At 50.1% G+C, this 24746-nt stretch overlaps 1 protein-coding gene across 6 annotated transcripts in view; it reads left to right on the top strand.

Annotated features, from left to right (window-relative positions):
• RYR3 (ryanodine receptor 3) overlaps positions 1-24746 on the top strand; it is a 230660-nt gene that overhangs the window by 134575 nt on the left and 71339 nt on the right. For 4 of the 6 annotated variants that reach the window (XM_068162895.1, XM_068162893.1, XM_068162894.1 and 1 more), the window contains exons 41-54: positions 799-928; positions 2606-2709; positions 4644-4779; positions 9436-9616; positions 10060-10171; positions 11439-11559; positions 12349-12518; positions 13008-13228; positions 16251-16341; positions 18071-18211; positions 20262-20425; positions 21158-21236; positions 23126-23215; positions 24243-24392. In XM_068162895.1, the coding sequence (XP_068018996.1) occupies positions 799-928; positions 2606-2709; positions 4644-4779; positions 9436-9616; positions 10060-10171; positions 11439-11559; positions 12349-12518; positions 13008-13228; positions 16251-16341; positions 18071-18211; positions 20262-20425; positions 21158-21236; positions 23126-23215; positions 24243-24392 (1890 nt within the window). Of the gene's footprint in view, positions 1-795; positions 929-2605; positions 2710-4643; positions 4780-9435; positions 9617-10059; positions 10172-11438; positions 11560-12348; positions 12519-13007; positions 13229-16250; positions 16342-18070; positions 18212-20261; positions 20426-21157; positions 21237-23125; positions 23216-24242; positions 24393-24746 lie in introns of all 6 variants that reach the window. The other 2 variants (XM_068162891.1, XM_068162897.1) reach the window with 1 other exon arrangement.

Below are 24746 nucleotides of genomic sequence, written 5' to 3'. Positions count from 1 at the left end.
AGTGCACAGCACCTAAAGCCTTGGGTTTGTTTGGGTTCAATAGCATTGGACAGGCAGGATTTGAGGAAGAAGCTCTTCAGCAGGAGGCTGCTGAGACTCTGGCCCAGGCTGCCCAGGGAGGCTGTGGCTGCCTCCTGCCTGGGGGTGCTGAAGGCCAGGCTGGATGAGGCCTTGAGCAGCTGAGTGTAGCTGAGAGGTGTCCCTGGGCATGGAGGGGAGGTTGGGGCAGCTGAGCTCTGAGCTCCCTTCCAGCCTGAGCCAGGCTGTGACAGTTATGCAATTTGTTGGTTTATCAGGCAAAGGCAGTGAACACTGTAGGAGCCTTGCAGGAACATTTTGTGTGGACTCTGTAGGTTCTCATTATCCCAGGGGAGCAAAAACTAAGGTGCTGGACTCTTCTCCATACCAGTGCTGGGGATTCAGCTGCTCAGGCTCACGTCGCTAAGACAGAGTTCTTGTGTCGCTGTGTTTGCTGCTCTGCAGACTGCTTTCATGACAATTACCTCTCCATTTGTTCCCCCTTACTTGTCCCCTGGAGGCCTCTGCAAAATGGTCTTTAGACCTGTTTAGTTTAGTTTAGTTTAGTTTTAGTTTAGTTTAGTTTAGTTTAGTAACAGCCGAATTCATATGAAAGCTAAAAGGAGATACAGGTCAGGCCTTCAGTTAGAAGCAAGGCAGCTGTCAGCTGCTTGTCACCCTGGTAACTTCCCTGTGCTTGGCTTGTTAGGAGTGCCAGGGAAGGGGAGCAGATTGGTCATTAACATATCTCCCTCCTGTGTCACACTTGCTCTCCAGCAGATCGCCTTCCCCAAGATGGTGGCAAGCTGTTGCCGGTTCCTCTGCTACTTCTGCCGCATCAGCCGGCAGAACCAGAAGGCCATGTTTGAGCATCTCAGCTACCTCCTGGAGAACAGCAGCGTGGGCCTGGGTAGGTCACACAGCAAAAGCAAGATGTCACCACTGTGGTGTCACAAGGCTAGCAGCTAGTTTATACAGCAGGTGGAAGCATGAGATGAATGAACTCCGCAGTGGGTTGCCCAGGGAGGTGGCCGGGGCTTCATCCCTGGAGATCACAGGATCAGAGGATGTTAGGGGTTGGAAGGGACCTACAAAGATCATCTCTCCAACCCCCCTGCCAGAGCAGGAGCATACAATTCAGCACAGGGCACACAGGAACACATCCAGATGGGGCTGGAAAGGCTCCAGAGCAGGAGACTCCACAACCTCTCTGGGCAGCCTGCTCCAGGGCTCTGGGACCCTCACAGGGCAGAAGTTCCTCCTCATGCTGAGCTGGAACCTCCTGTGCTGGAGTTTCCATCCATTGCTCCTTGTCCTATCCCAGGGCACAAGTGAGCAGAGGCTGTCCCTCTCCCATCCTTCATGACCCCCAGCCCTCAGCTATTGATAGGCATTGATCAGATCCCTCTCAGCCTTCTCCTCTCCAGACTGAACAGCCCCAGGGCTCTCAGCCTCTCCTCCCCAGGCAGTGCTGCAGTCCCTTCAGCAGCCTTGGAGCCCTCCCTTGGCCTCTCTCCAGCAGATCCCTGTCCCTCCTGAGCTGGGGAGCCCAGAGCTGGATGCAATATGCCAGGTGAGGTCTCACCAGGGCAGAGATATTCAAAGTGAGGCTCAACAGGGCCCTGGGCAACCTGATCTAGTTGAGGATGTCCTTGTTGACTGCTGAGGGGGTTGGACTGGATGACCTTCAAAGGTCCCTTCCAAACCAGACCATTCTATGCTCCCATGATCATTATTTTCTTCCTTTCCCTTGCAGCCCTGTGTCTGTGAATTATCTTAGAAACAGATTCCTCTGTGGCTTTTTTAATAGCTTGGAAAATGTGAGACTACAACCATACATTGGTTTTTTCTTCCCCTGTTCAGCATAGTTGTGATTGGGAATCCAAGATGTGATTAACCCTTTCTGGTGCTTCCCCTGCTGCTTTGCCTGGTTCATCTGGGTCCATTTTCCTTCCATCTAAAGTTTAGGCCACTAATGAATTTAAGATTTTTTATCATTTGGAATGAATTTTTTCCTGATCTGTGTGCATTAGATTTTGAGGACAAGGAGCATTGCCTTGGCTGCATAGCTGGCTGCAGAAACAAGGGGTAGCAAGGCAAGGCAGTTTGTGATTTCCCAGTGCTTTAGCTGTACATCCTCACCTGCTGTTGCTCATATTAAGCACGGGAAATGGGATAAGACTAAAAGAACGTGAGCAGGTGGCTCTAAAGCTTGGAAATGTCTCTTTCAGCTGGACACAGGCATGTTTGCAAGCCTGGAGTTGGGAGAGCTGTGCAGAGTTGCAGGGGTAGTGCTGCTCTGCTACAGAAACAGTGTAGTGCTGCTCCCATTTGCTACGTTGTTAACACAGATTTCTTCATCTGCAGTGAAACCCTGCGTGGTTGAGAATGTTGATAGATAGGGCTGCCAAGTCACCAAAGCGTTTCAGCATTAGTTTGAGCACTGCTCGGAGCAGTTCCCCTGGCTCCCGGCTGCAGAGCAGCCCTACGAGGCGCTATTAATAGATGCCAGTGTGGCTGCTGCCCTCTGCTGCACGGCTGCCGGTACTGCAGGCCCCATGTCATTCCTGTCCCTTCGCCTCCGCAGCCTTTCCTTCAATGAGAGGTTCGACACCGCTGGACGTCGCAGCAGCCTCTGTCATGGACAACAATGAGCTTGCGCTAGCATTGGAGGAGCCAGACCTCGATAAGGTTAAGTGATCACTGACCTGTTTACCTGTTTGTTGAGCAGTGTACATGTGCCTGAAGGGAAGGGGGCAAGGCTGATCATAGTAGGGTTGTTTTTTATGTGAACTCCTCAGAAATCCCTGCTCTGAGCTCAAAGTAAGATTTGGCTGAGCAGTGTTTTGCCTCATAGTGTGCATCACAGCAAAAAGAGATTTCTTGCTTTCTTCTGCATCCTTACCCTGTGGTTATCAGGTGGAAAGGAAGACCAGAACAACTCAGAGAGGCAAATCAAGAATTAATGGTTAAGGAGGAATAAATTAGGGAATTAAGAGGAGACTGTGAAGAAAGGAAGCACACATTTTGGCTTTAAAAAAATCATACAGATTGGGGATGGAAGTAAGAGTTAACAGAATGGCAGAGGAGAGGAAGGAGCAGCCCTGAAGAAAAGGACCTGGGGGTGCTGGGGGAGGAGAAGCTCAACAGGAGCCAGCAGTGAGCACTTGCAGCCCAGAGAGCCAAGCAGAGCCTGGGCTGCAGCAAGAGAAGCAGAGCCAGCAGGGCCAGGGAGGGGATTCTGCCCCTCTGCTCCACTCTGCTGAGACCACAGCTGGAGCTCTGGGTCCAGTTCTGGAGCCCCTAGGACAGGAAGGATCTGGAGGTGCTGGGAAATGTCCAGAGAAGGGCCAGGAGGATGATCAGAGGGCTGGAGCTGCTCTGCTGTGAGGACAGACTGAGGGAGTTGGGGTTGTGCAGGCTGGAGAGGAGAAGGCTCTGAGGAGACCTAATTGTGGCCTTCCAGGATCTGCAGGGGGCTACAGGAAAGCTGGGGAGGGACTTTTTAGTGTGTCAGGGAGTGATAGAACTAGGGGGGATGGGTCCAAGCTAGAGGAGGGGAGATTTAGATTAGTTCTTCAGTGTGAGGGTGGTGAGAGCCTGGCCCAGGCTGCCCAGGGAGGTGGTGGAAGCCTCCTGCCTGGAGGTGTTTGCAGCCAGGCTGGATGTGGCTGTGAGCAACCTGCTGTGGTGTGAGGTGTCCCTGCCTGTGTCAGTGAAGTTGGAACCAGATGATCCTTGAAGTCCCTTCCAACCCTGACACTTCTGTGGTTGTGTGAAGTTGGAACAGGATTTTAAGGGTAGTTCATACAGAACCCAGGATCCCAGTCACTGGCAACAGTTAGTTAGAAAGAGAAATGTGAGGAGAGACAGGGTGGGCTAGAAATCGTGAGTGAAAGGATACCCCCAAAAATGGCATTGGAGCTCTTTGTGTAAGCAGGAAGGAGAACAGATTGAAAGAGATGGAAGATGAGTGCACATTCAGGAGTAAAGGAGGTGGTGTGTGCTGGCACAGCACTGGGGAACAGAAGATGGAAGGTGGGGGTTTGTGTAACTGGACAAGAACAGCTAAGCATCTAAATTATGGCTTGCCACAGAAGGAGCCTCTGTGGAGTATGGGAGAATAGCCTGAGGAGAGCAGAACCAGAAATGGCAATCTTTCTGGTTTCACACTCTTAAACCCACTCTTCAGTGACGTTTGTCAGTCACTGTTTGCATGGCTGCTGACGTTGGGATTGCAGTACATAAGCTCCTGGTGCAGTGATCGTTTTGCTGTTGTAGCAAATGGGCCAGCCTTGGTTGCTGATGTGATTGGGACAGCTGTTAAATAGGGGGTGGTAATGTAAGTACTGCTGAAAAAGCTCTGAATTCCACAAGCTTTCCTTCTCCTCTTCACATTCCACATCTGTTGATCTTGTCCCATGGTTTGTGCCATCACACAATGAGGTAGCTGGGGAAGCAGAGTGCTCGACTGCCGCCACCATGAGCTGTCTCGGTGGTTTCTCCAGCAGAACACCCAGGCTGTGAGACCTGGCTATGAGAAAGCAAAGGCTTTGATCACTTTGCTTCCCAGCTGTTTTGAGGGCTGTGTCTCTAAAGCCTTGCCTAACGGACCGCTTCCCTAGGTTGTGACCTACCTGGCAGGCTGCGGCCTGCAGAGCTGCCCGGTGCTGCTGGCGAAAGGCTACCCGGACATCGGCTGGAACCCCATCGAGGGGGAGCGCTACCTCTCCTTCCTCAGATTTGCAGTCTTTGTGAACAGTGAGTAGCAACCCTTGGCGTCCCAGCTCCAGCCAGAGCTGTCCCTGCAGTTGCTTCTCTAGCCATAACAACCTCTTGCTGGCTGAGGAGAGGTCGGTGCATGCTGCTCTTGTTCCAAGTGAGGGTTTCTGCTAGGTGCTGCTTAGTGACGTCTCTTGGACTCTTCATAGTTGGCCTTTTCTCCCTTACTCGTTTTTAATGGAGGGACTGCTGGGGGAGCAAATGATGGGAGGAATTCTCTCAGGCAGTGGGCTGTGGTATTTGTGTATACCACATGTGCTGGTTACAGGCATGCCCAAGCAGCACTGAGTCTTAGACCTTTCATGGCCAGTGCACCGCTGGGAGATGTAGAGGGTTGTATTTCAGCTGCTTTGCCTTTCAAACCCCACATTTCCAGTAGCTCACATCTGGACATGGTCCTGAGGTATCAGTGCTTGTCAAGCACCCTGTGTACCCTACATCTGATGTCTTGAGCAAACAAGCTCCCTTTGATAACTTGCTTCTGTGGGCATCTTCCTTCTGAAATTTATGAAACAAAGAGGATGAAATCAACTTTGGATTATCTGAATGCCACTAAACAAAAAGCATCCTCCGGTTCCTGTGAATTTTTGTTACCCAACTAGCAACTGAGAGCAGGCCAAACACTTGTCTGCTTCAGCATCCAGCTCATCTGCCAGCACGGGAGGTGTGGCCCAGCCTGAAGGGAAAGAACTGTTACCAGTTGGATTTTTAGGCTGTGGCTGTGCTCATTTGGTCTGAAATTAGCAACTAATACCTGAAGCAGAGGGAAACCAGTGCAGCTCAGTGAGCAAACCTGGAGTGTGTTCCTGAGCTGACAAACCAGTAGCTGCTAACCTCACCTGACAAACTGCTGTGACGTAAGGACAAAGTCGTTGGGCTGATGGAGCCTGTGGCTTCATGGTTGATTTTGTAAATTAATGTTATCAGTCCTCTGGATGATTGAATCACTTTGATCTTAGGCTGAGTGGATGATCTCTAAGGTCCCTTCCCACCTAAGCCATTCTGTGATTCTGTGATAGCTTCATTCAGTGTGGAGGATAAGCTTTGCTGGATTCACTGCCAGGCACTGGAATTAAGGTTTAGTTTCACTCCTATTTTCCAGTGGTGGTTGGGATTTTGAGCCTTCTCCTGGCACTTAGATACTCAGATTACCAATTTCTCTGTGTTCTCTGCCTGGTGAGGCCACACCTGGAATATTTCATCCAGTTCTGGGCTGCCCAGCTCAGGAGGGGCAGGGACCTGCTTTAGAGAGTCCAAGGGAGGGCTCCAAGGCTGCTGAAGGGACTGCAGCACTGCCTGGGGATGAGAGGCTGAGAGCCCTGGGGCTGTTCAGTCTGGAGAGGAGAAGGCTGAGAGGGATCTGATCAATGGCTATCAATAGCTGAGGGCTGGGGGTCAGGAGAGAGGAGACAGGGACAGGCTCTGAAGGAGCAATGGATGGAAACTGCAGCACAGGAGGTTCCAGCTCAACATGAGGAGGAACTTCTGCCCTGGGAGGGTCCCAGAGCCCTGGAGCAGGCTGCCCAGAGAGGTTGTGGAGTCTCCTCTGGAGCCTTTCCAGCCCCACCTGGATGTGTTCTGTGTGACCTGTGCTGGATTCTCTGCTCCTGCTCTGACCCCTAACATCCTCTGATCCTGTGACAATTACAAATAGAAATAAGGCATCAAACATACACTTGTAAAGACATGAGTAAAGTTTGATTCTGGCCAATGAATCCCTGGGACAAGCCAAAGCCTTTTTCCAGCAGTTTGATATCCCATCAAAAGGGACATGCAGGGAAGGTCAGAATAAGCTTCAAGTGGCAAATGCAGTCTACAGGAAACTGTAAATTGCAATTGTAGGCTAAGTAGTCCTGGATAAACTCTTACTGACTTCAGCAGAGCAACATTAAAGATTAATTTGACCTTTGTGCTCAAATTTGAGTTTCTTTCCTACACCTTCTAAATTAAAAGTGCCTCAAGAGGCTTTGGCTGATGCCTGCTTCCTTCTACTCTAAATTGGACTCCTCGTGGTACCCTCACTGCTGTGTTGAGAACTGCCTAAATTAAGATGAATTTTTAACAGCTGCAAGAATTCAGCAGCATCTGGGGACTGCAGCTGAATGTGGTGCCTGTTTGCATGATCATCTTGTATCAGTAGGGAGGTATCTAGCAGGATTCCTTTTGAGATTAGGCTTGATTTTCACCAAATGAAAGTAAAACTGTTGACTTTAAGGTTTAAAATCCCACTTTCCCCCTGCAGCATTAAAATAAGGTGGATGAAAAGGAGAAAGAAAGAAGAAACAACAAGAGGAACAGAATGTGTGCAAAGCCAGCAGTAAGGGTATAGGATCACAGAATTGTTTTGGTTGGAAGAAACCTTTAAGGTCATTGAGTCCAACCATTAACACTGCTAAATCCCTCACTAAACCATGGCCCTCAGCACCACAGCCATTCCCTCTTGTTCCATCACTAATTACCTGGGAGAAGAGACCAGCAGCAGCCTCTCCACAACCTCCTTTCAGGTAGTTGTAGACAGCAGTGAGGTCTCCCTCAGCCTCCTCTTCTCCACACTAACCATCCCCAGCTCCTTCAGTTGCTCTCCAGCAGATTTCTTCCCCAGGCCCTTCCCAGCTTCCTTGCCCTGCTCTGCCCTGGCTCCAGCACCTCCACATCTCTCTTGCACTGAGCTGCCCCAAACTGGACACAATGCTCCAGGTGTGGCCTCCCCAGAGCTGAGTCCCAGGGGACAATCCCCTCCCTGCTCCTCTGGACACAGCATTGCTGATCCCAGCCAGGAGGCCTTTGGTTCTCTTGGCCCCCTGGGCACACTGCTGGCTCCTGTTCAGCTGCTTGTCCCTCAGCACTCCCAGGTCCCTTTCTGCCAGCAGCTTTCCAGCCACACTGCCCCAAGGCTGGAGCCTTGCTTGGGGTTGTTGTTCCCCAAGTGCAGGAGCTGGCACTTGGCCTGGTTGCAGCTCCTGCTGTTGACCTTGGCCATGGATCCAACCTCTCCAGGTCCCTCTGCAGAGCCTCCTGCCCTGGTGCAGATCAGCTCTCCCACACAACTTTGATTGTGGCTTGCATGTGAAATACAGATACAGGCATCACAACTTCAGTGACTGAACTGCTCCTTTTCCTGCATTCTGTTTTCTTCCTGCATGTTCCCTTTAATTTGGTACCTTCCTGCAGGTTGCCAGTGTGCTCACAAGGCAGCCACAGCTGCACTTAACCAAGAGCTGACCTTTTGACCTGGTTACCATTCCAGTCGTGCTGGCATGTGCCCCTGGCTGCAGCCCACCAAGCAGTTAGTTATGTACAATAAGTTCCTTTTCCTAATGACTCTTACTCAGCAAGCATCTAAATCACAATCTGTCTGCCTGTACTGAATTTGTACAACAGTTAAGTCCACTTTTTCCTTTCCAACTGTGCGTCGATGTTTCCCACACAAAGCTGTTACTAACAGGGTTGTTTCAGGTGAGTCACGACCCATGCAACTGATGTTAATGTGGTTATTATATGCAGAAAAGAAGAAGTGTTCAGTTGCAGCCTTTAAACAGTAAACAGAAGATCTAAGGAGTGTTTAAACATGCAGGAGAAAGGCTCAGGAGATTTTTACTTCAGGTCTGTTTAACCCAAAGTGCACTTTGTTAGTCTTTAGTTCTGTTGGAAAGATTTGACTCTGAGATGAGTTTTCCACTTAGGAAGTACTAAGGATGTGATGTTCAGCAACATCCCTTGCTTCAGCTGCCCATTACAAATGCCTTCTAGGTCTGGCTGGGATGTAGCTGTGTAGTGCTGTGCTGCTCATTAATGGCTCAGGCAGTCCTGGTAACACATCAGTGTTCTGGCTGTTGCTGAGCAGCGCTTGTGCAGCCTCAAGGCCTCCTCTCTTTGGTTTTCTTTTGCCCCATTCTGCCTCTTTCCTCCTTCCCTGGTGAGTAGGTTTGGTATGAAGAGGTTGGGAAGAGAAACAACCAGGAGAGCTGACTTTGACCAAAAGGATATTCCCATAGCATAACGATGCACTCAGCAACAAAAGCTCAGGGAAAAGAGGAAGAAGAGGGAGGCCTTCGTGGTGATGGCACTTGTCCTCCCAAGCAGGCAGTACGTGTGCTGAGGCCCTGCTTTCTAGGCACTGGCTGAATGTCTGCCTGGGAAGCAGTGAATGGATTTGTCTTTGTGCTCTGCCTGCATGTGTAGCTTCTGCTTTTGCTACTGGACAGTTGTGATCTCCAGCCATGAGTTGTCCACCTTTCATCTCTTTTAATCCCTGTCCTGCATGAGAGGGGAGAGAGTGAGAGGCTGGGGGGTTTGGCTGGAGTCAAAACTTCCTTCCTGCCCTCCCCATTGCAGCCTTCTTGCCCCTGGGGGCCACTGGCTTTTACAGCAGAGAGTGTAGCCTTTGCCATACAAAGCAAATGAACTTTCTGAAGTGAGCCCTCGTAGGGTGAGTGCAGCAGAGCTTTGCCAGGCAGGTCCTCGCCGTCACTCGGAAGCCTCCGTAAGGCTTTGATGAAGCACCTCCAGTGCTGCCTACTGAAGGCACAATGTTGGGGTTTCTTTTCAATATATGTGGGAAAACGTGATTGATTATCTTCTGACTTAAGGACACCTCTCAGAGGAAGTATTTACAGTGCTTTCTCTGGTGTCCAGGTGAAAGTGTCGAGGAAAATGCAAGTGTGGTTGTCAAGCTGCTGATTCGACGGCCAGAGTGCTTTGGACCAGACCTTAGGGGAGAAGGAGGAAATGGTTTGCTGGCAGCTATGCAGGAAGCCATCAGGATCTCAGAGAACCCTGCTCGTGACCTTCCTTCCCAGACATACAAAAGAGAAGGGTAAGTGAAGGTGAATGCTTGTTTGGCAAAGGATGATTTAGTAGCTGGCTTAGTCATGCCTGCAGGGTGTGGATATCAGGCCCTGTTGCGTAAGGCATTGCACAAAGGCAGAGCAGTGAAGACTTGCACTCAGAAGCAGTTGTTATAAAGAATCCATAAAGCATGAGCTCCACAAAAATGGAGCAGGAGTTACAGAAGAGGCCTGAAGGACAAAGGAAATGCAGTGGCTGTGGTGGAACAGAACTAAAGTAGAGTGAAAAGGGGCAGGCAGGAGGCTCCTGTGAAGTCTGATATTGCTGTTGAGTTGCTTAGTGTAGGCATAAACCCACCCTGGAAATCCAGAGCTGGAGGAGATCCTGCAGCTGATTAATGGTCTCTGGATCACAGACCTAGCTCCAGAGATAGATTAACAAAAATGCTCACTGGTATTGTTTACCTTTTAGTGAGGAAGAGGAGGAAGAGGAGGAGGAGGAGATTGTGCACATGGGCAATGCCATCATGTCCTTTTACTCAGCTCTCATCGACCTGCTTGGGCGCTGTGCTCCAGAACTGCACGTAAGTCCCTTCTGGCACCCACTCACAGGTGTCTAACTGAACTGTTAGAGCAAGAGGTTTTACTTGTAGCATCTCTGCTTCCCATTCCCACTTAGCTGTGAAGCTGTATCTAGCTGAATGTTGCCGGAGATGAGTTTTCATCTGAAAAGTATTGCTCAGAGATTTTCAGAGACAGGCTGTGAGCACCTCCTTCCTGACAGAAGTTGCAAGGAGTTGGTCATTGGAAGGGACCACAAAAGCTCACCCAGTCCAGCCCTGCTGCCAGAGCAGCATCACCTCTACCAGATCACACAGAACACATCCAGGCACATTGTGAGTGGCTTCAGAGCAGGAGACTCCACAACCTCCCTGAGTAACCTGCTCCAGGGCTCTACCACCCTCACAGGGAAAGTTTTCCCTCCTGTTCCCCTGGCACCTCCTCTACTCCTCCTTGCTCCCAGTGCCCTTAGTCCTGTCCTTGGACATCCCTGAGCAGAGCCTGGTTCCAGCCCTGCACATCTTTACCCCCAGCAATGAGGGCAGCCCACAGGCTCCTCTGCTCCCAGCTCCCAGCCCTAGCTCCCTCACAGGGAGATGTTCCACTGCCTGCAGCAGCTTTGTGGCTCTGTGCTGGACTCTTTCAACCCTGAAGTCCTTCCTGATCTGAGGAACCTAGAACTGGAGACAATATTCTAGCTGTGGCCTCAGCAGGTCAAAGTAGAGGGGGAGGAGAACCATTCCTGATCTGCTAACCACAGCCCTTCTGGTACACCCCAGAATGCCATTGGCCTTCTTGGCCACAAGGGCACGTTGCTGGCTCATGGGCATGCTGTTGTCCACCCAGAGCTGTTCTCCAGCAGATCAGCCCTCAGCCTACCCTGGCAATGCCTGCATAGAAATAATAGGAAAATGTGAAGGTAAACCATTCAGGTTTGAATCTGTCCATGGCTCAGAACCTGGCACTGTAAGGTCCTGTAATTAATATGATTCAGAAATTGTCATCACTTTATTGGTTTACAGGTCTTGTCCCTGTGGGGGTTTGTGTGTTCCTGGGGGGTTATCATCCTGTGACATCCAAGATCTGCCAGCCAAATGAGGCTGCTCAAAACTAGGAGCAGCTGAAAACTAACAGCTCCAACTGCTGGGATACATTGAATTGCTCTGCATTTTTTCCCCCCAGTGTTTAGGGGGGTGGAAAAAAAACATCATATTAATGTCAGCATTTTGAGGAAAAGTTCCTTATGTCCCCTGGTACCAAACCTCTTACTTGATGAACTTTTTCTACCAGCTTATTCAGAGCGGAAAAGGGGAAGCGATTCGAATCAGGTCCATCCTCCGGTCTCTGGTGCCAACTGAGGATTTGGTTGGGATTATAAGTATCCCACTAAAGCTGTCAACAGTTAACAAAGGTAACTTCTGTGCTTTTCTTAGACCAGCTCACCTGCTTATAAAGGTCTTTAGGCACATAAGCCTTCGGGTGTAAAAGAGATGAGCTCCGGTAGTTGGTACAAGCAGCAGCCTGCTGGAGAGCAACAGAATCTTCTCTTGCCTGCTCTCCGATCCGCTCCCTGCTACACCTGGGGCTGAGGGACTCCCCTCCTCAGGCTCTCTTTGCAGTGTCACTCCCAAATTCAGCATGTCTTTGATTTCACAGAGTCACAGAAGGTTAGGGGTTGGGAGAGATCTCATCCAGCCCAGAGCAGGAGCACCTAGAGCAGGTCACACGGGAACACGTCCAGGCAGGTTTTGAATGTCTCCTGAGGAGACTCCTCAACCTCTCTGCAAATGCATTAGCGTAGAGTTGTCTGCATGGAAGTGCAGCTTTCCCTACTGCTTGCATGAGGCAAAAGTTACAATGCTGAACCCTCTTTGACTCCACAGTTAAAAGTTATTTTCATATTTGCAGTAATATTTATCATTCATTTCACCTTAGACCTCTTTCCTGCAATGAAGCAAGCAGGACACCTTTCATCCTGCAGGTTTCATGTGAGAGAGAAAGAGGAATAAACTGCAAAGTGATAGGGGTTTGGAGGTGATAGAAAGGATCCTCCTTCAGCACAGAAGCAAACTGAGCAAGCACAGGGTTTTCACTTCCCATGTGATGTTCCAGGTTAAATGCAGTTATGGTGGCCTGGGTTGTCTTGGTGTTCCTTGGTTTGTTACCCTGCTGCTGAGAGCTGCATCCTGTGTTTGTGCAGATGGCACAGTGAATGAGCCAGACATGTCTGCAAGCTTCTGTCCTGACCATAAAGCACCCATGGTGCTCTTCTTAGACCGTGTCTATGGTATCACTGACCAAAGCTTCCTTCTTCACCTGCTGGAAGTTGGATTTTTACCAGATCTAAGAGCCTCTGCCTCTTTGGACACTGTAAGTATTCCGTTATGGAGTTAAGCTGCAGTGGCTCTGCAAGAAATTGAATCTCAGCTCAAAACTGTTGGAGCCTTTTGGGGTTTGTTGGTTTGCTTTCTTTGTTTTTCAGAAAGGGAGGGGGTAGCATAGACTGCCTGTGAGCACAACCAGTAACAGTGCAGCTGCTCTCCACTGGCAGTGCACAAGCCTCTCCTGAGCATTCAGTAGCACCTTATGAAGTAATTGTGTCATGTGAGGCTTTTACTCCACGCATACAGGAGTTATGCAGGAAGTACCTTGGATGTGCTGGAACAGGCCTAACCCTTACTTCAGTTTCATGTCTGCCTCCAGGAACAATACTGAAAATTCATGTGGGTCTGCACTGGGGATGTTGTGTCAGCACCCAGCTGCTAAGGGGCCTTAGGGAATGTTTGATGTGCTTTATAGACTCAGTATTTAGCCACCTGTCTTGCACCCAACACCAACAGTCATTTGCTGCTCCCGCAGGTATCTCTCAGCACCACGGAGGCAGCTCTGGCACTGAACAGGTACATCTGCTCAGCTGTGTTTCCCCTGCTCAAAAGATGTGCTCCCCTCTTCTCTGGCACCGAGCACCACGCCTCTCTGGTGGACTCCATGCTGCACACCATCTACCGGCTGTCCAAGGGGCGCTCCCTCACCAAGGCGCAGCGAGACACCATCGAGGAGTGCCTGCTCGCTATCTGCCAGTACGTCTGGGCTCGGGGCACACGGCAGGCCCCGGCCTGCTCTCTGTCTCTTAATAATGCCTTTCCCTGGGGACTAGTCACAGGGTTTAGTGTTGACCTTGCAGTGCTGGGTCGCAGGTTGGGCTGGAATTGTAGAATCAGAGAGTCATGGAATCACAGAATCAGAGAGTCACAGAATCATGGAATGGTCCAGGCTGGAAGGGACCTCCAAAGCTCATCCAGTCTGACCTCCCTGCAGCCAGCAGGGACATCCCCAACTAGAGCAGGTTGCCCAGGGCCGCATTGAGCCTCACCTTGAATATCTCCAGGGAAGGAGCCTCAGCCACCTCCCTGGGCAACCTGTTGCAGTGTTCCACCACCCTCAGAGAGAAGAACTTCTTCCTGATACCCAATCTAAATCTGCCCTCCTCTAGGTTGAAGCCATTGTTCCTGGTCCTGTCCCTGCAAGCCTTTGTAAATAGTCCCTCTACACGCTTCCTGTAGGTCCCCCTCAGGTATTGGCAGGTCTCCCTGGAGCCTTCTCATCTCCAGGATGAACACCCCCAGCTCCTTCAGCCTGTCCCCATAGCAGAGGTGCTTCAACCCCCTGAGCATTTTCGTGGCCCTCCTCTGGACCCTCTCTGTCAGCTCGATGTCCTTCCTACATTTAGGGCTCCAGAGCTGGACTCAGTACTCCTGGAGAAGTCTCAACAGAGCAAAGTGGCAGAATCACCACTCTGGATCTGTTGGCAATGCATCTTTGGACGCAGCCCAGGCTGCCGTTGGCCTTCTGTGCTGCAAGCTCACACTGCCTGCCATGGGCAGTTTCTCAGCCATCAGCACCCCCAAATCCTTTTCCACAGGGCTGCTTTCTGGCAGCTCCTCCCCCAGCCTGTATTGACAGTGAGGATTGTTCCAGCCCAGGTGCAGGAAGATCTTTGAGGTCTCCTCCAACTGGATGCATTCAGTGATTCTCTAGAATGTAGAACTGAGATGATTTTTTTCTTCTTTGTGTACTATGTGTATCTTAGGAATCCCTTTCTTTGTGTATCAGGGACAGGGTTTAGTCTTGACCCTGCAGTGCTGGGTCACAGGTGGGACTGGAAGATCTTTGAGGTCTCTTTGCAGCAGGTGTGTTTGGGGATAATGTAGAACTAAGATTATTTTGTTCTCACTTGAAGTAACTGAGCAGAGAGTATGCTGAGTTGTTTGGGGGGTTATTCACAAGAGAAAATGGCTTCCCTTTTGCCTTAGAGGTGCTGTGTTATTCAAGCTGTCATGTTGACACCAGCTTTATGGTGCTCAAGAGAGGTTCTTGCTGCTCATAAAAACAAACCCCTGGTGACTAACAAAGCTGTTCTGGCAGCCTGGTGGTGTGTTGGGGTCTTAGGAGATGGTTGTGTTTGTGTTTCTGATTGTGTGGTTTGAGGAGCCTTGGCCCTTCTCTGGGGGGGGTTGGGTTGGGTTGGTGTGGTTGGGTTGGGTTGTTTTAAAGGAAAAAAAAGGAACAAAGGTACCCCTTGAGGCTCCAGGTCCTAGAACTGATCCCAAGCCCAAACTGGGCACTGAGGGAACTGAAATACAGATCCACCAACTGAATCCTAATGCCTGATCTTTGTCATCAGCTGTAGTGCTGCTTGTCTGTGCAGTGGGCTGTGAAATTAGTGCTGCAGTGCACAGTCTGTGCACAGCTCTGGAGCACTGCCACGAAGAGGACAGAGTAGAAATGGAAAAGACTCAGCAAAGCCCAATAAAAGGGAGCAATGTAAGACATAATTTTGCTCCTTTGGAACAGCTTAGCAGACCAGGAGCCTGCAACCTGAAAAGGTGATGATTGAGGGAGAGGTATAAAAGGAGCTTTTTATACATTGATTTTGGGTCTATAAGGTGTCTGAAGATCAACAACTCAGAAGGAGATGCTGTGTCTTGTACTCAGTGTTCCAGGTGATACTTCTGCCTCACAGGAATAATCAAAATGTATTTCCCAGGTCAGTTTTGGCTAGCAGTGGTTTGCTGCTTTTTAGTGTCAAACTGGAAACCATTCTGTTGAGAAAACATTCTGTCTCTTCAGCTTGGATTGTCCCCACTGTGTAATCTGAGCAAAACCCAGCACCCTGCCCTCTGCTGTCACATGGCACAAGCATTTCTGTTTGCTGAAGAGAGTCCAGGTGGTCACTGAGAGCATCCTAGAATGGCTCAGGCTGGAAGGGAGCTCAGAGCTCAGCTGCCCCAACCTCCCCACCATGCCCAGGGACACCTCTCAGCTACACTCAGCTGCTCAAGGCCTCATCCAGCCTGGCCTGCAACACCCCCAGGCAGGAGGCAGCCACAGCCTCCCTGGGCAGCCTGGGCCAGAGTCTCAGCAGCCTCCTGCTGAAGAACTTCTTCCTCAGCTCCAGTCTGACCCTGCTCTGCCTCAGCTTCAAACCATTCCCCCTTGGCCTGTCTCTGGACCCCCTGATGGAAAGTCCCTCTGCAGCCTTCCTGCAGGATCCCTTCAGCTCCTGGCAGCAGCTCTGAGGTGCCCCTGGAGCCTTCTCCTCTGCAGGCTGCACAGCCCCAGCTCCCTCAGCCTGTGCTCACAGCAGAGCTGCTCCAGCCCTGGAGCAAGAGGGAGCAGCCTCAAGCTGCAGCAGGGGAGGTTCAGGCTGGACATCAGGAAGGATTTTTTTCCCTGCCAGAGTGGTCAGGCACTGGAACAGGCTGAGGTGGTGGAGTCTCCATCCCTGGGTGTGCTCAAAGGCTGTTTAGATGTGGAGCTTAGCCATGTGGTTTGGTGGTGACCTTGGCAGAGCAGGGTTCATGGTTGGATCTCATGCTCTCAAGTCTCTTTTCCACCCTGGATGATTCTGTGCTCTTTATGTGCTGTGTCCTTCAAGGTGTTGCTGAGGTGCAGTGTGATTCCTGAAGCACCTCCTGTTGGCCTTGCAGAACACCTTCAGTTAGTGACGTGAAACACAGTGTGGAAATGCCTTGCAGTTTTTGCTCCCTATTCCCTGGGCCCTGTGGACTTTGCTGCTGACTTCTGGTTTCTAAATTGCAGCCACTTACGTCCCTCCATGCTGCAGCAGCTGCTGAGAAGGCTGGTGTTCGACGTGCCCCTCCTCAATGAGTACTGCAAAATGCCTCTCAAGGTAAGTGTCCGCTTTCTGCACGTGCACCAACCCCACCAGCTGCCCTGGCAAAGCAGGGCAGGACGAGAGGGAGCAGTGTGAACTGACTCCTGAGTGGAGAGTAATGTCCTGTGCCTCAGAAAGTCTTCCTGACTTGAGCACAACGGTTGAAGCTGTTGTGCAGCCGTGCCTGGTGCAAGCAGTGGACGTGGAGACTGGATGGTGTGGCTTCTGCCCCTGCTTCAGCAAGGGAATGTTGGAACTGCCAAGTTAAAGGCTAGCACTCTTTCTGCTCTATGAGCTATAGTAACTCATGGCAGGATGCACAGCCCAGGAATTAAGGTGGAGTGGTGCCTACAGAAAGTAGGCTTCAGGGAGCAGAATTCACCTTTCACTTTTGAGTGCTCTGTGTCTGAGGTCTTACCCATCTCCTTGTTATGTGAGCAGGGCATTACAGCTGGGAGATGATAACTTACTTGCATTCTGAATTCTCCTGTCAGATGTGCCTGCTGTTCCTGGGGGGATAAGGCCTTAGGTCTGCAGACCTTTTTGTGGCAGAGCTGAAGTCCTGTCACCCTGTAAAGCAGAGCTGCCAGGCTCAGAGAGGTTTCTGGACCATCAGTAATTTTGGATCATAAGCATGGTGCAGAGGGGCAGTGGTTGATTGGGGGATTTCACTCTCATCTTCCCCTTCCTCACTAAATTCCAGGCAAAATTAAAGTGCCAGGGCTCTAGTCTGCTGCCACAAGAAATGGTAGAGTTTCCCCTGGGGTGGGACTTACTAGTTGTAAAGAGGGATTGAGTGCAAATTTGGAGTGATGTGGAAACTGCACCACTCCTGGTGGAGGCTGGCTCTTTAAAGGGGATGTGACAGCTCATCTCTGCAAGAGTTCTTTCCAGACAGTGTCCTGCAGGTGTCTTTGGCAGTGTTTGGAATGACACTGAGGCCACCAGCTACAAAGGACAGAAGTAAAATCAATTTTAATTTGCAAAACTTCTCCCCATGCCCTGCCTGGTGCCCATTCCACTGTCTCTATTTTTGTCCTCTGAGCTAATCTGGCTTCAGGGGCTGACAGTCCTGATGCTTTGTCAGTTTGCTACTCACTGTCATTGCTCAGAACGCCACAGCAGCAGCTGAGTGTAACACAGGGTTTGTGCTGCCACAGCATGGGCTCTGCTGCTGTCCCAGAACACAAAGAAAAAGAAGGGGAAATACCATTTTTATAAGGCCTCAGAAATCAGTGCTGCATCCAGCATGACCTGGGCAGCTGAAGAGCTGAGCAGAGAGTGACCTTAGGAAAGCCAACAAGGGCAAGTGTAGGGTCCTGCAGCTAGGAGGAAGAACCCCATGGGTCAGTATAGACTGGGGGCTCATCTGTTGGAGGGCAGCTCTGTGGAAAGGGACCTGGGGGCTCCTGGTGGACAGAAAGATGCCCATGAGCCAGCAATGTGCCCTGGTGGCCAAGAAGGCCAAGGGCAGCCTGGGGTGAAGTCTCCTTCTCTGGAGACATTCAAAACGTGCCTGGATGTGTTCTGTGTGATCTGGTAGAGGTGATGCTGCTCTGGCAGCAGGGGTGGACTGGGTGAGCCTTTGTGGTCCTTTCCAACCCCGACCACTCTGTGGTGGTGTGAAATGCATCCTACTGCTCACCCAGCTGGTTGAGGAGATCCTGGCAGTGCAGCCTTCACTCACAGCCTGGTCTGGTCAGTCCCAGTGTTTTACATGCATTTTTATTTCCTCAAAATCTAGCTTCTGACAAATCACTATGAGCAGTGCTGGAAATATTATTGTCTGCCTTCAGGAATGGGAAGCTATGGAATTGCAGCAGAAGAAGAATTGCATTTAACTGAAAAACTTTTCTGGGGAATATTTGATTCCTTGTCTCATAAGGTAATGACCCCAGCTGACATTGCAGGGTAGGATGGCTGTCAAGCCATGACACTGAGCATTTGCCCTGCCAAGTGTGGGAAGTGCCTGTTTGAACAATTCTTTCAGCTAATATGGGAGGGATGGCAATGAATGCTTTTAATGAGGCAGCTCTCTAACGACACTTTGACTGCTGAATCTTGGGAGGTTCTCTGATGTTAAATCTTTGGCTGGCTGTACCCAGACAGCCTGGTGCTTAATAACGAGGCAGGCTGCTTGCTGCACTAACGAGTCAGTGTTGGTCTCTCTCCTAGCTTACTTCTACCAAAATACTTTGTGCTGCCATGAGATGGATGGGATGATTGTGCCTGTAGGTCAGTTGGGTGGTGTGAGGACAGGCAGTGTGCTGTTCCCCCAAGCACACTTCTCTCTCCTTAGTTTTCCTGTTGCTGCCCAGGCTAAGGAACAGGATGCAGCATTCTCAGAAAGAAACAGTTTTCTTTTCCTGTTGCAGAGTGTGACCTTGAGATTATAGCAGTGGCTCCTAGTTTGTCTCCAAATAATTACACTTGTGATAGGAGAAATTCCTTACTGAGTCAATAGTTCTGTGCCTGGTGGTGCTCCAAGATAGTGTTGATCAGGTTCTCACTAGGGCACCAATAATGACTTCTGTTCGTTGCACCTCCCTGACCTTATCTTCTGCTTCTGAGGAGCAGATTTAGCTGCTCTGTTCTCTAGGCATTTTGCTTTGTGCTGTGGAAGTGAGCATGAGCTCTGCATTACTCTGGACTGGCTTTTTAAGCCTTTGTTGCCTTTGGTTTTAGTGCCATTCCCCACCCCTTGATGCTTTCACAAGCACAAAGAGTGCCAAGAGGACCCGAAACAAATGTTTGCAATTAGTGCAGCTTAGCTTTTTGGAGCCAAAGGAGGATGGGGTGTTCCTGCCAAGGCTGGTGGGCCTCTGCAACAGCATTTTCCTCTTTCTGTAAATGCTTTATTCCAATTAAAGAAGAGCAGTGCAAAACTGCTGAGCTGGGGCACCATCCATTCTTCTGCTTGGTACTGAGACATTTGTACAGGTTTGCTCTTTTCCTGGCTTCCAGCAGGTTAAGGGAAGCCATTTACCCCGGGTCTGGCTTCTCTGCTTTGTGCAATACACACTGAAGAGCCTTGCAGCAGAGGAAGGCAAAGCCTCAACATTTTAGGCACTCTGCTTGCTGTGATGTAAAGAGACTATTTTATTAGCAACTATCTTCAGTGGACCTTAAAACTCTTCTTCAGCATTTTCTCCACACAAAGTTCAGGTCTCTAGGAGCCTGTAGTTTTCCTGTTTATAACAGTGAGGAAAGACTTTTGCAGTGTAAAAGGTTGTTTTTCCCCATGAGTGCTTCAGTAGTGCCAGTGTTGTAACCTCAGAGCAGGTTACCTGTGTGCTCTGAGTCAAACTTTATGACATAACTACGATCCCATCAAACTCTTGCACTGTTCACCAGGAGATCTTTAGGCCTCTGAAAGTTGTAGCCTTCTGCCTCTTTTACAGGTGAAAGCTAGAGAATTGATTCTAGAACCACTGTTTAGAAGAGCAAATGTGCTCCTTCAACCTCTTAGCAGGACAGCTTGGGGAAATAATGAACTGTCTGTGCTGCAGGAAAACACAATTTAATGTAACCAGCACCATTTGAACTGAAATAGATGAGGGGAAAGGGGAGACATGGCACAGACACAGGAATTCCTCATTGCAGAGCTGAGACAGGCTTTGATAGATGATTGTGCTCCTAAATTTAGCCAAGCAGCACTTGGCCCTTCCTATGTATGCCATAATGGCTCTGCCTGTCTGTACTTACACAAGAGCCATGCTCTGAGGTTAATTAGAGGAGCCTTAGGATGTGTAAAGTTGCTACCTAGGCAGGGGGTTGGCGTGCAGCAATGATTCTCCCCTGTGCTGAGTTTCTCAAATGTGCTTTGTACTCTCTGCTTGCATGTTCTGATCTCTCCATACAGCTGCTTGGTTTTCACTAACATTTTTGCATGTTTTTCTATTGGATTTTCCAACCAGTTCCTATCTCTCCTGCAGAAGTATGACCCAGAGCTCTTTCGAATGGCTTTGCCTTGTCTCAGTGCTATAGCTGGGGCCTTGCCCCCTGATTATTTAGATACACGAATTAAGTCCACTTTGGAAAAGCAGACTTCACTGGATCCAGAAGGAAATTTTGATCCCAAACCAGTCAACACTGCAAAGTAAGTCAAGGGACATGGGGGTACTGGTTGACAGTAGGCTGAACATGAGCCAGCAGTATGCTCAGGTGGCCAAGAAGGCCAAGGGCATCCTGGCCTGCATGAGGAGCAGTGTGGCCAGCAGGAGCAGGGAGATCATTCTGCCCCTGTACTCAGCACTGGTTAGGCCACACCTTGAATACTGTGTCCAGTTCTGGGCTCCTCAGTTTAAGAAGGACACTGAGCCACGTGAATGTGTCCAGGGAAGGGCAACGAGGCCGGGGAGAGGTCTTGAGCACAGCCCTGTGAGGAGAGGCTGAGGGAGCTGGGGTTGCTTAGCCTGGAGAAGAAGAGGCTCAGGGGAGACCTCGTTGTCTACAACTGAAGGGGGATTGTAGCCAGGTGGGGGTTGGTCTCTTCTCCCAGGCAGCCAGCACCAGAACAAGAGAACACAGGCTCAAGCTGCACCAGGGGAAGTTTAGGCTGGAGGTGAGGAGAAAGTTCTTCTCTGAGAGAATCATTGGCCATTGGAATGTGCTGCCCAGGGAGGTGGTGGAGTCCCCATCCCTGGAGGTGTTCAAGAGGGGATTGGATGTGGCACTTGGTGCCATGCTCTAGTCATGAGGTCTGTGGTGATAGGTTGGACTCAATGATCTTTGAGGTCTCTTCCAACCTTGGTGACACTGCGATACTGTGACATCTCCTTCCCAGGCCAGGCTGCTGAGATTGCCTGACTGTGCTTCTCTTTCCTCACAGCCTTGTGCTCCCGGAGAAGCTGGAGTACATTGTCAGCAAGTATGCAGAACACTCCCATGATAAATGGTCCTTTGACAAGGTAGGAATTCTTTTAGGCCTGGCAACTGTCAGAAAGGGACTGGTGCACAATACCTGGGGTGACTGCTGGGAGGAAGGCTGGGCAGGTTAGCTGCTAGGCTCTCCTTAGGAGTGCCCTGGTGGCTTCCATTTCTTTAAGGGGGCCTGCAACAAACCATTTGCTCAAGAAAGCATTTGCTCTTTTTCAGAGCAGCCACAATTTAGCAGGACAAAGATTTCACAGGAAGGAGAAAGGGGTAATTGGTTTGGGTTTTCTTCTTTCTTTCAGTTCCTTCTTTAAGTAAGAATATGTAGAATTTGGCTTCATTTTGCCTGGTAATGATGTTTTGTGACTGTGAATTGGCTGCAGCAGCTCTGTGATCAGAGAGAGTACCTGCAAAATCCAATGGCCTATTTGCCTTTTCTCCTCTCTCCCCTCTCTTCTCTCTCCCTTCTATTGTCTCTCCTCTCCCCTCTCTTCTCTCTCTATTCTCTCCCCTCTCTTGTCTTTCTCTTCTCTTTTCTCCCCTCTCTTCTCTCTCCCCTCTCTTCTCTCTCCCCTCTCTTCTCTCTCCCCTCTCTTCTCTCTCCCCTCTCTTCTCTCTCCCCTCTCTTCTCTCTCCCCTCTCTTCTCTCTCCCCTTTCACCTCTCCCCTCACCCCTCTCCCCTTCTCTCTCCTCTCTTTATAGCTTTTCTTTCTTTCAGCTTTAGGAAGGCTGTTGTGTATTGATTTCCTCTCTAATTTCCCAAGCGCTCTCTCACTGTGTTTTGTTTCTGTTCCACTGCTTCAAAAGAGCTGTAGGACAGGACAATATATACTAGTTATTAAATAACTTTTCAATGCTCCAATGAAACATTTAATGAAAGGCTTTTTAGGGGGACATTTTGCAAACATCTTGCAATGAACAGGCCTTTTCAAGTGAAGTGTGAGCAAAATGCAGTTGGATGGAGTTGCAGGGTTTGGTAACTGTGTTGGGAGTGTTTGGCTGTGAGTAACTCATGCAGTCTCAGTGTCAGTTTTAAACCTCTGATTCAAGGAAGAAAGCAGAGGTGGAGTTAAGTAATTGATTATTGCTATCAATAACAGATTAATCCTAGAATAGCTTAGGGTGGATAAAGACCTCAGAACTTATCACCTCCATCCTCCCCACTGGGCAGAGACACCTCTCAACTAGACTCAGGTGCTCAAAGCTTCATCCAGCCTGGCCTTGAACACCCCCAGGGAGGAGGCAGCCACAGCCTCCCTGGGCAGCCTGTTACACAAAACTAACAATTGTGGTGTGTGAGGCTGTGTCTGCACATTGGTAGAGAGAGGTATGCAAACATGCACACATTAATCTCAGTTCATAGTGAGGCGAAAGAATCATTAGGTTTAGTGCCTGATCTGTTAATGTTGCATTTTATTCTCTGTGCTGCTGCAATTAGCCTCCCAGAGAAACACAGAAACACTTTTTTCACCTTAGCCAGTACTATCTTAATCCATCAGTCTGTCTGAAAGTCCTTCACACAGAGAGTAATTGGCCACTGGAGTGTGCTGCCTGGGGAGGTGGTGGAGTCCCCATCCCTGGAGGTGTTCAGGAGGGGATTGGATGTGGCACTTGGAGCCAAGGTTTAGTTGCCAGGAGCTGTTGGGTGACAGGTTGGACTTGATGTCCTCTGAGGTCTTTTCCAACCTTATTGATTCTATGATTCTAACAGCCTCAGAACTGGTCTAGTCCTCAAAGATGGCATCAGCCAGTCAGGGCTGTGTTGTCTTCCCCTGGATGCACAGCTGGATGTGTGCTCTCCTAACAGACATGCCTGTGGCAGCAATTAGGTCAGCAGTTCAGCCTGACCAGTCTGGCCAGTTTGCCATTACTCATCTGCATTCTTCTCATCTTCTTATTTCAGTGTGTTTCTGTTTGTTTCAGACTAACACTGGATGGAAGTATGGTGTTTCTCTGGATGAAAACATGAAGACTCACCCATTGATAAGACCTTTCAAAACTCTAACTGAAAAGGTAGTGGAGGAAATCTCAGCTGCATGGGCACAAAGCAGATTGATTGGTGTCCCTTTGAACATCAGATGGAGGCAGACTCTATGAAAGGAAGAGAGACAAAGTAGAATTCTTTCAGTTAAGAGCAGCAACACCTGTGTGCTGATGTGGTTGCTGGTGCTTTGTCTTACACAAAGCCACTGGCAGGTTTGAGCCAGAGCAGCTTGCCCAAGCTCTATGGAAGACTGAGAAAAGGCCTTGGGTGCTGCTGCTTTGAGATGGTGCCTGCTTGCCTGAGCAACTTCACAGCACTTCAAGTGCTATCAGGCCAATCCCAGGCACAGCTCTGCTGTGAGCACAGGCTGAGGGAGCTGGGGCTGTGCAGCCTGCAGAGGAGAAGGCTCCAGGGGCACCTCAGAGCTGCTGCCAGGAGCTGAAGGGATCCTGCAGGAAGGCTGCAGAGGGACTTTCCATCAGGGGGTCCAGAGACAGGCCAAGGGGGAATGGTTTGAAGCTGAGGGAGAATAGATTTAGGCTGGATCTTAGGCAGAAGTTCTTCAGCAGGAGGGTGGTGAGACCTGGAATAGGCTGCTCAGGGAGGCTGTGGCTGCCTTCTCTCTGTGGGTGTTGAAGGCCAGGTTGGATGAGGCCTTGGGCAGCCAAACTGAGGTCTTAGGCAGCCAAGTCTAGTTGAGGGGTGTACCTGCCCATGGCAGGGAGGTTGGAGTAGATGATCTCTGAGCCATTCTCTGCTTCTGTTTTGGGCTAGGGGAGTCAAGGAATAAGTTTCCATATGAAAGCTCCATTATTGCTCCAGAGCTCCCTTGAGTGGTGTGAGTTTGTAACACACATCCCAGCAATAACTGCCACGAAGAGCAATCCCCCACAACTTGTATTGTAAAGCTTCTTCCTCGTGTGGGAAGAGTTACATCATGTCTTGAGACACAAATGGTGCTTGCTGACACCCGGCGAGTTGTAGAGGAGGAAGCAGGTTTGTACTGGGGGTTTGTGGCTTGCTGAATGCAGAGGAGTTTGCATTCTTTTCTTCAAGGAAAAGGAGATTTACCGTTGGCCTGCCAGGGAGTCCCTGAAAACCATGCTGGCCATGGGCTGGAGCCTGGAGAGGACCAGGGAAGGGGGAGAAGGAATCCCGCACCAGCGTGAGAACGAGAAGCTCCGCAACATCTCGCAGGCCAGCCAGGTAGGGTGGAACTGCTCACATCTAGACAGCAAGAGGATTGTTTGGTGATCTGCTTAGAAGTCACACCTCACTGTGGTGATTTATGTGCTTTTGAATGGAAAGAGGAAGTCATGTCCCTCAGACAAAATCTGAGGTGTAGCTAAAAGGCTGTGGTTAGCAGGCCAAGAGAGGCTCTCCTGCCCCTCTGCTCTGCCCTGGTGAGACCACATTTGGAATACTGTGTCCAGTTCTGGGCCCCTCAGTCCAAGAAGGAGCAGCACAGACCTCAGAGCTCCTGCAGGCAGTGGGGACAGGCTGAGGGAGCTGGGGCTTGGAGCTGGGAGCAGAGCACTCTGAGGGCTGCCTTCAGTGCTG

This window comes from Melanerpes formicivorus, unplaced genomic scaffold (genome assembly GCF_026170545.1).
Source record: "Melanerpes formicivorus ecotype bairdi unplaced genomic scaffold, bMelFor1.0.p_v2 SCAF_68, whole genome shotgun sequence".
Classification (NCBI taxonomy): Eukaryota; Metazoa; Chordata; class Aves; order Piciformes; family Picidae; genus Melanerpes; species Melanerpes formicivorus.
Note: the sequence above shows the minus strand (reverse complement) of the source record. Positions and strands in the feature narration are given on the sequence as shown.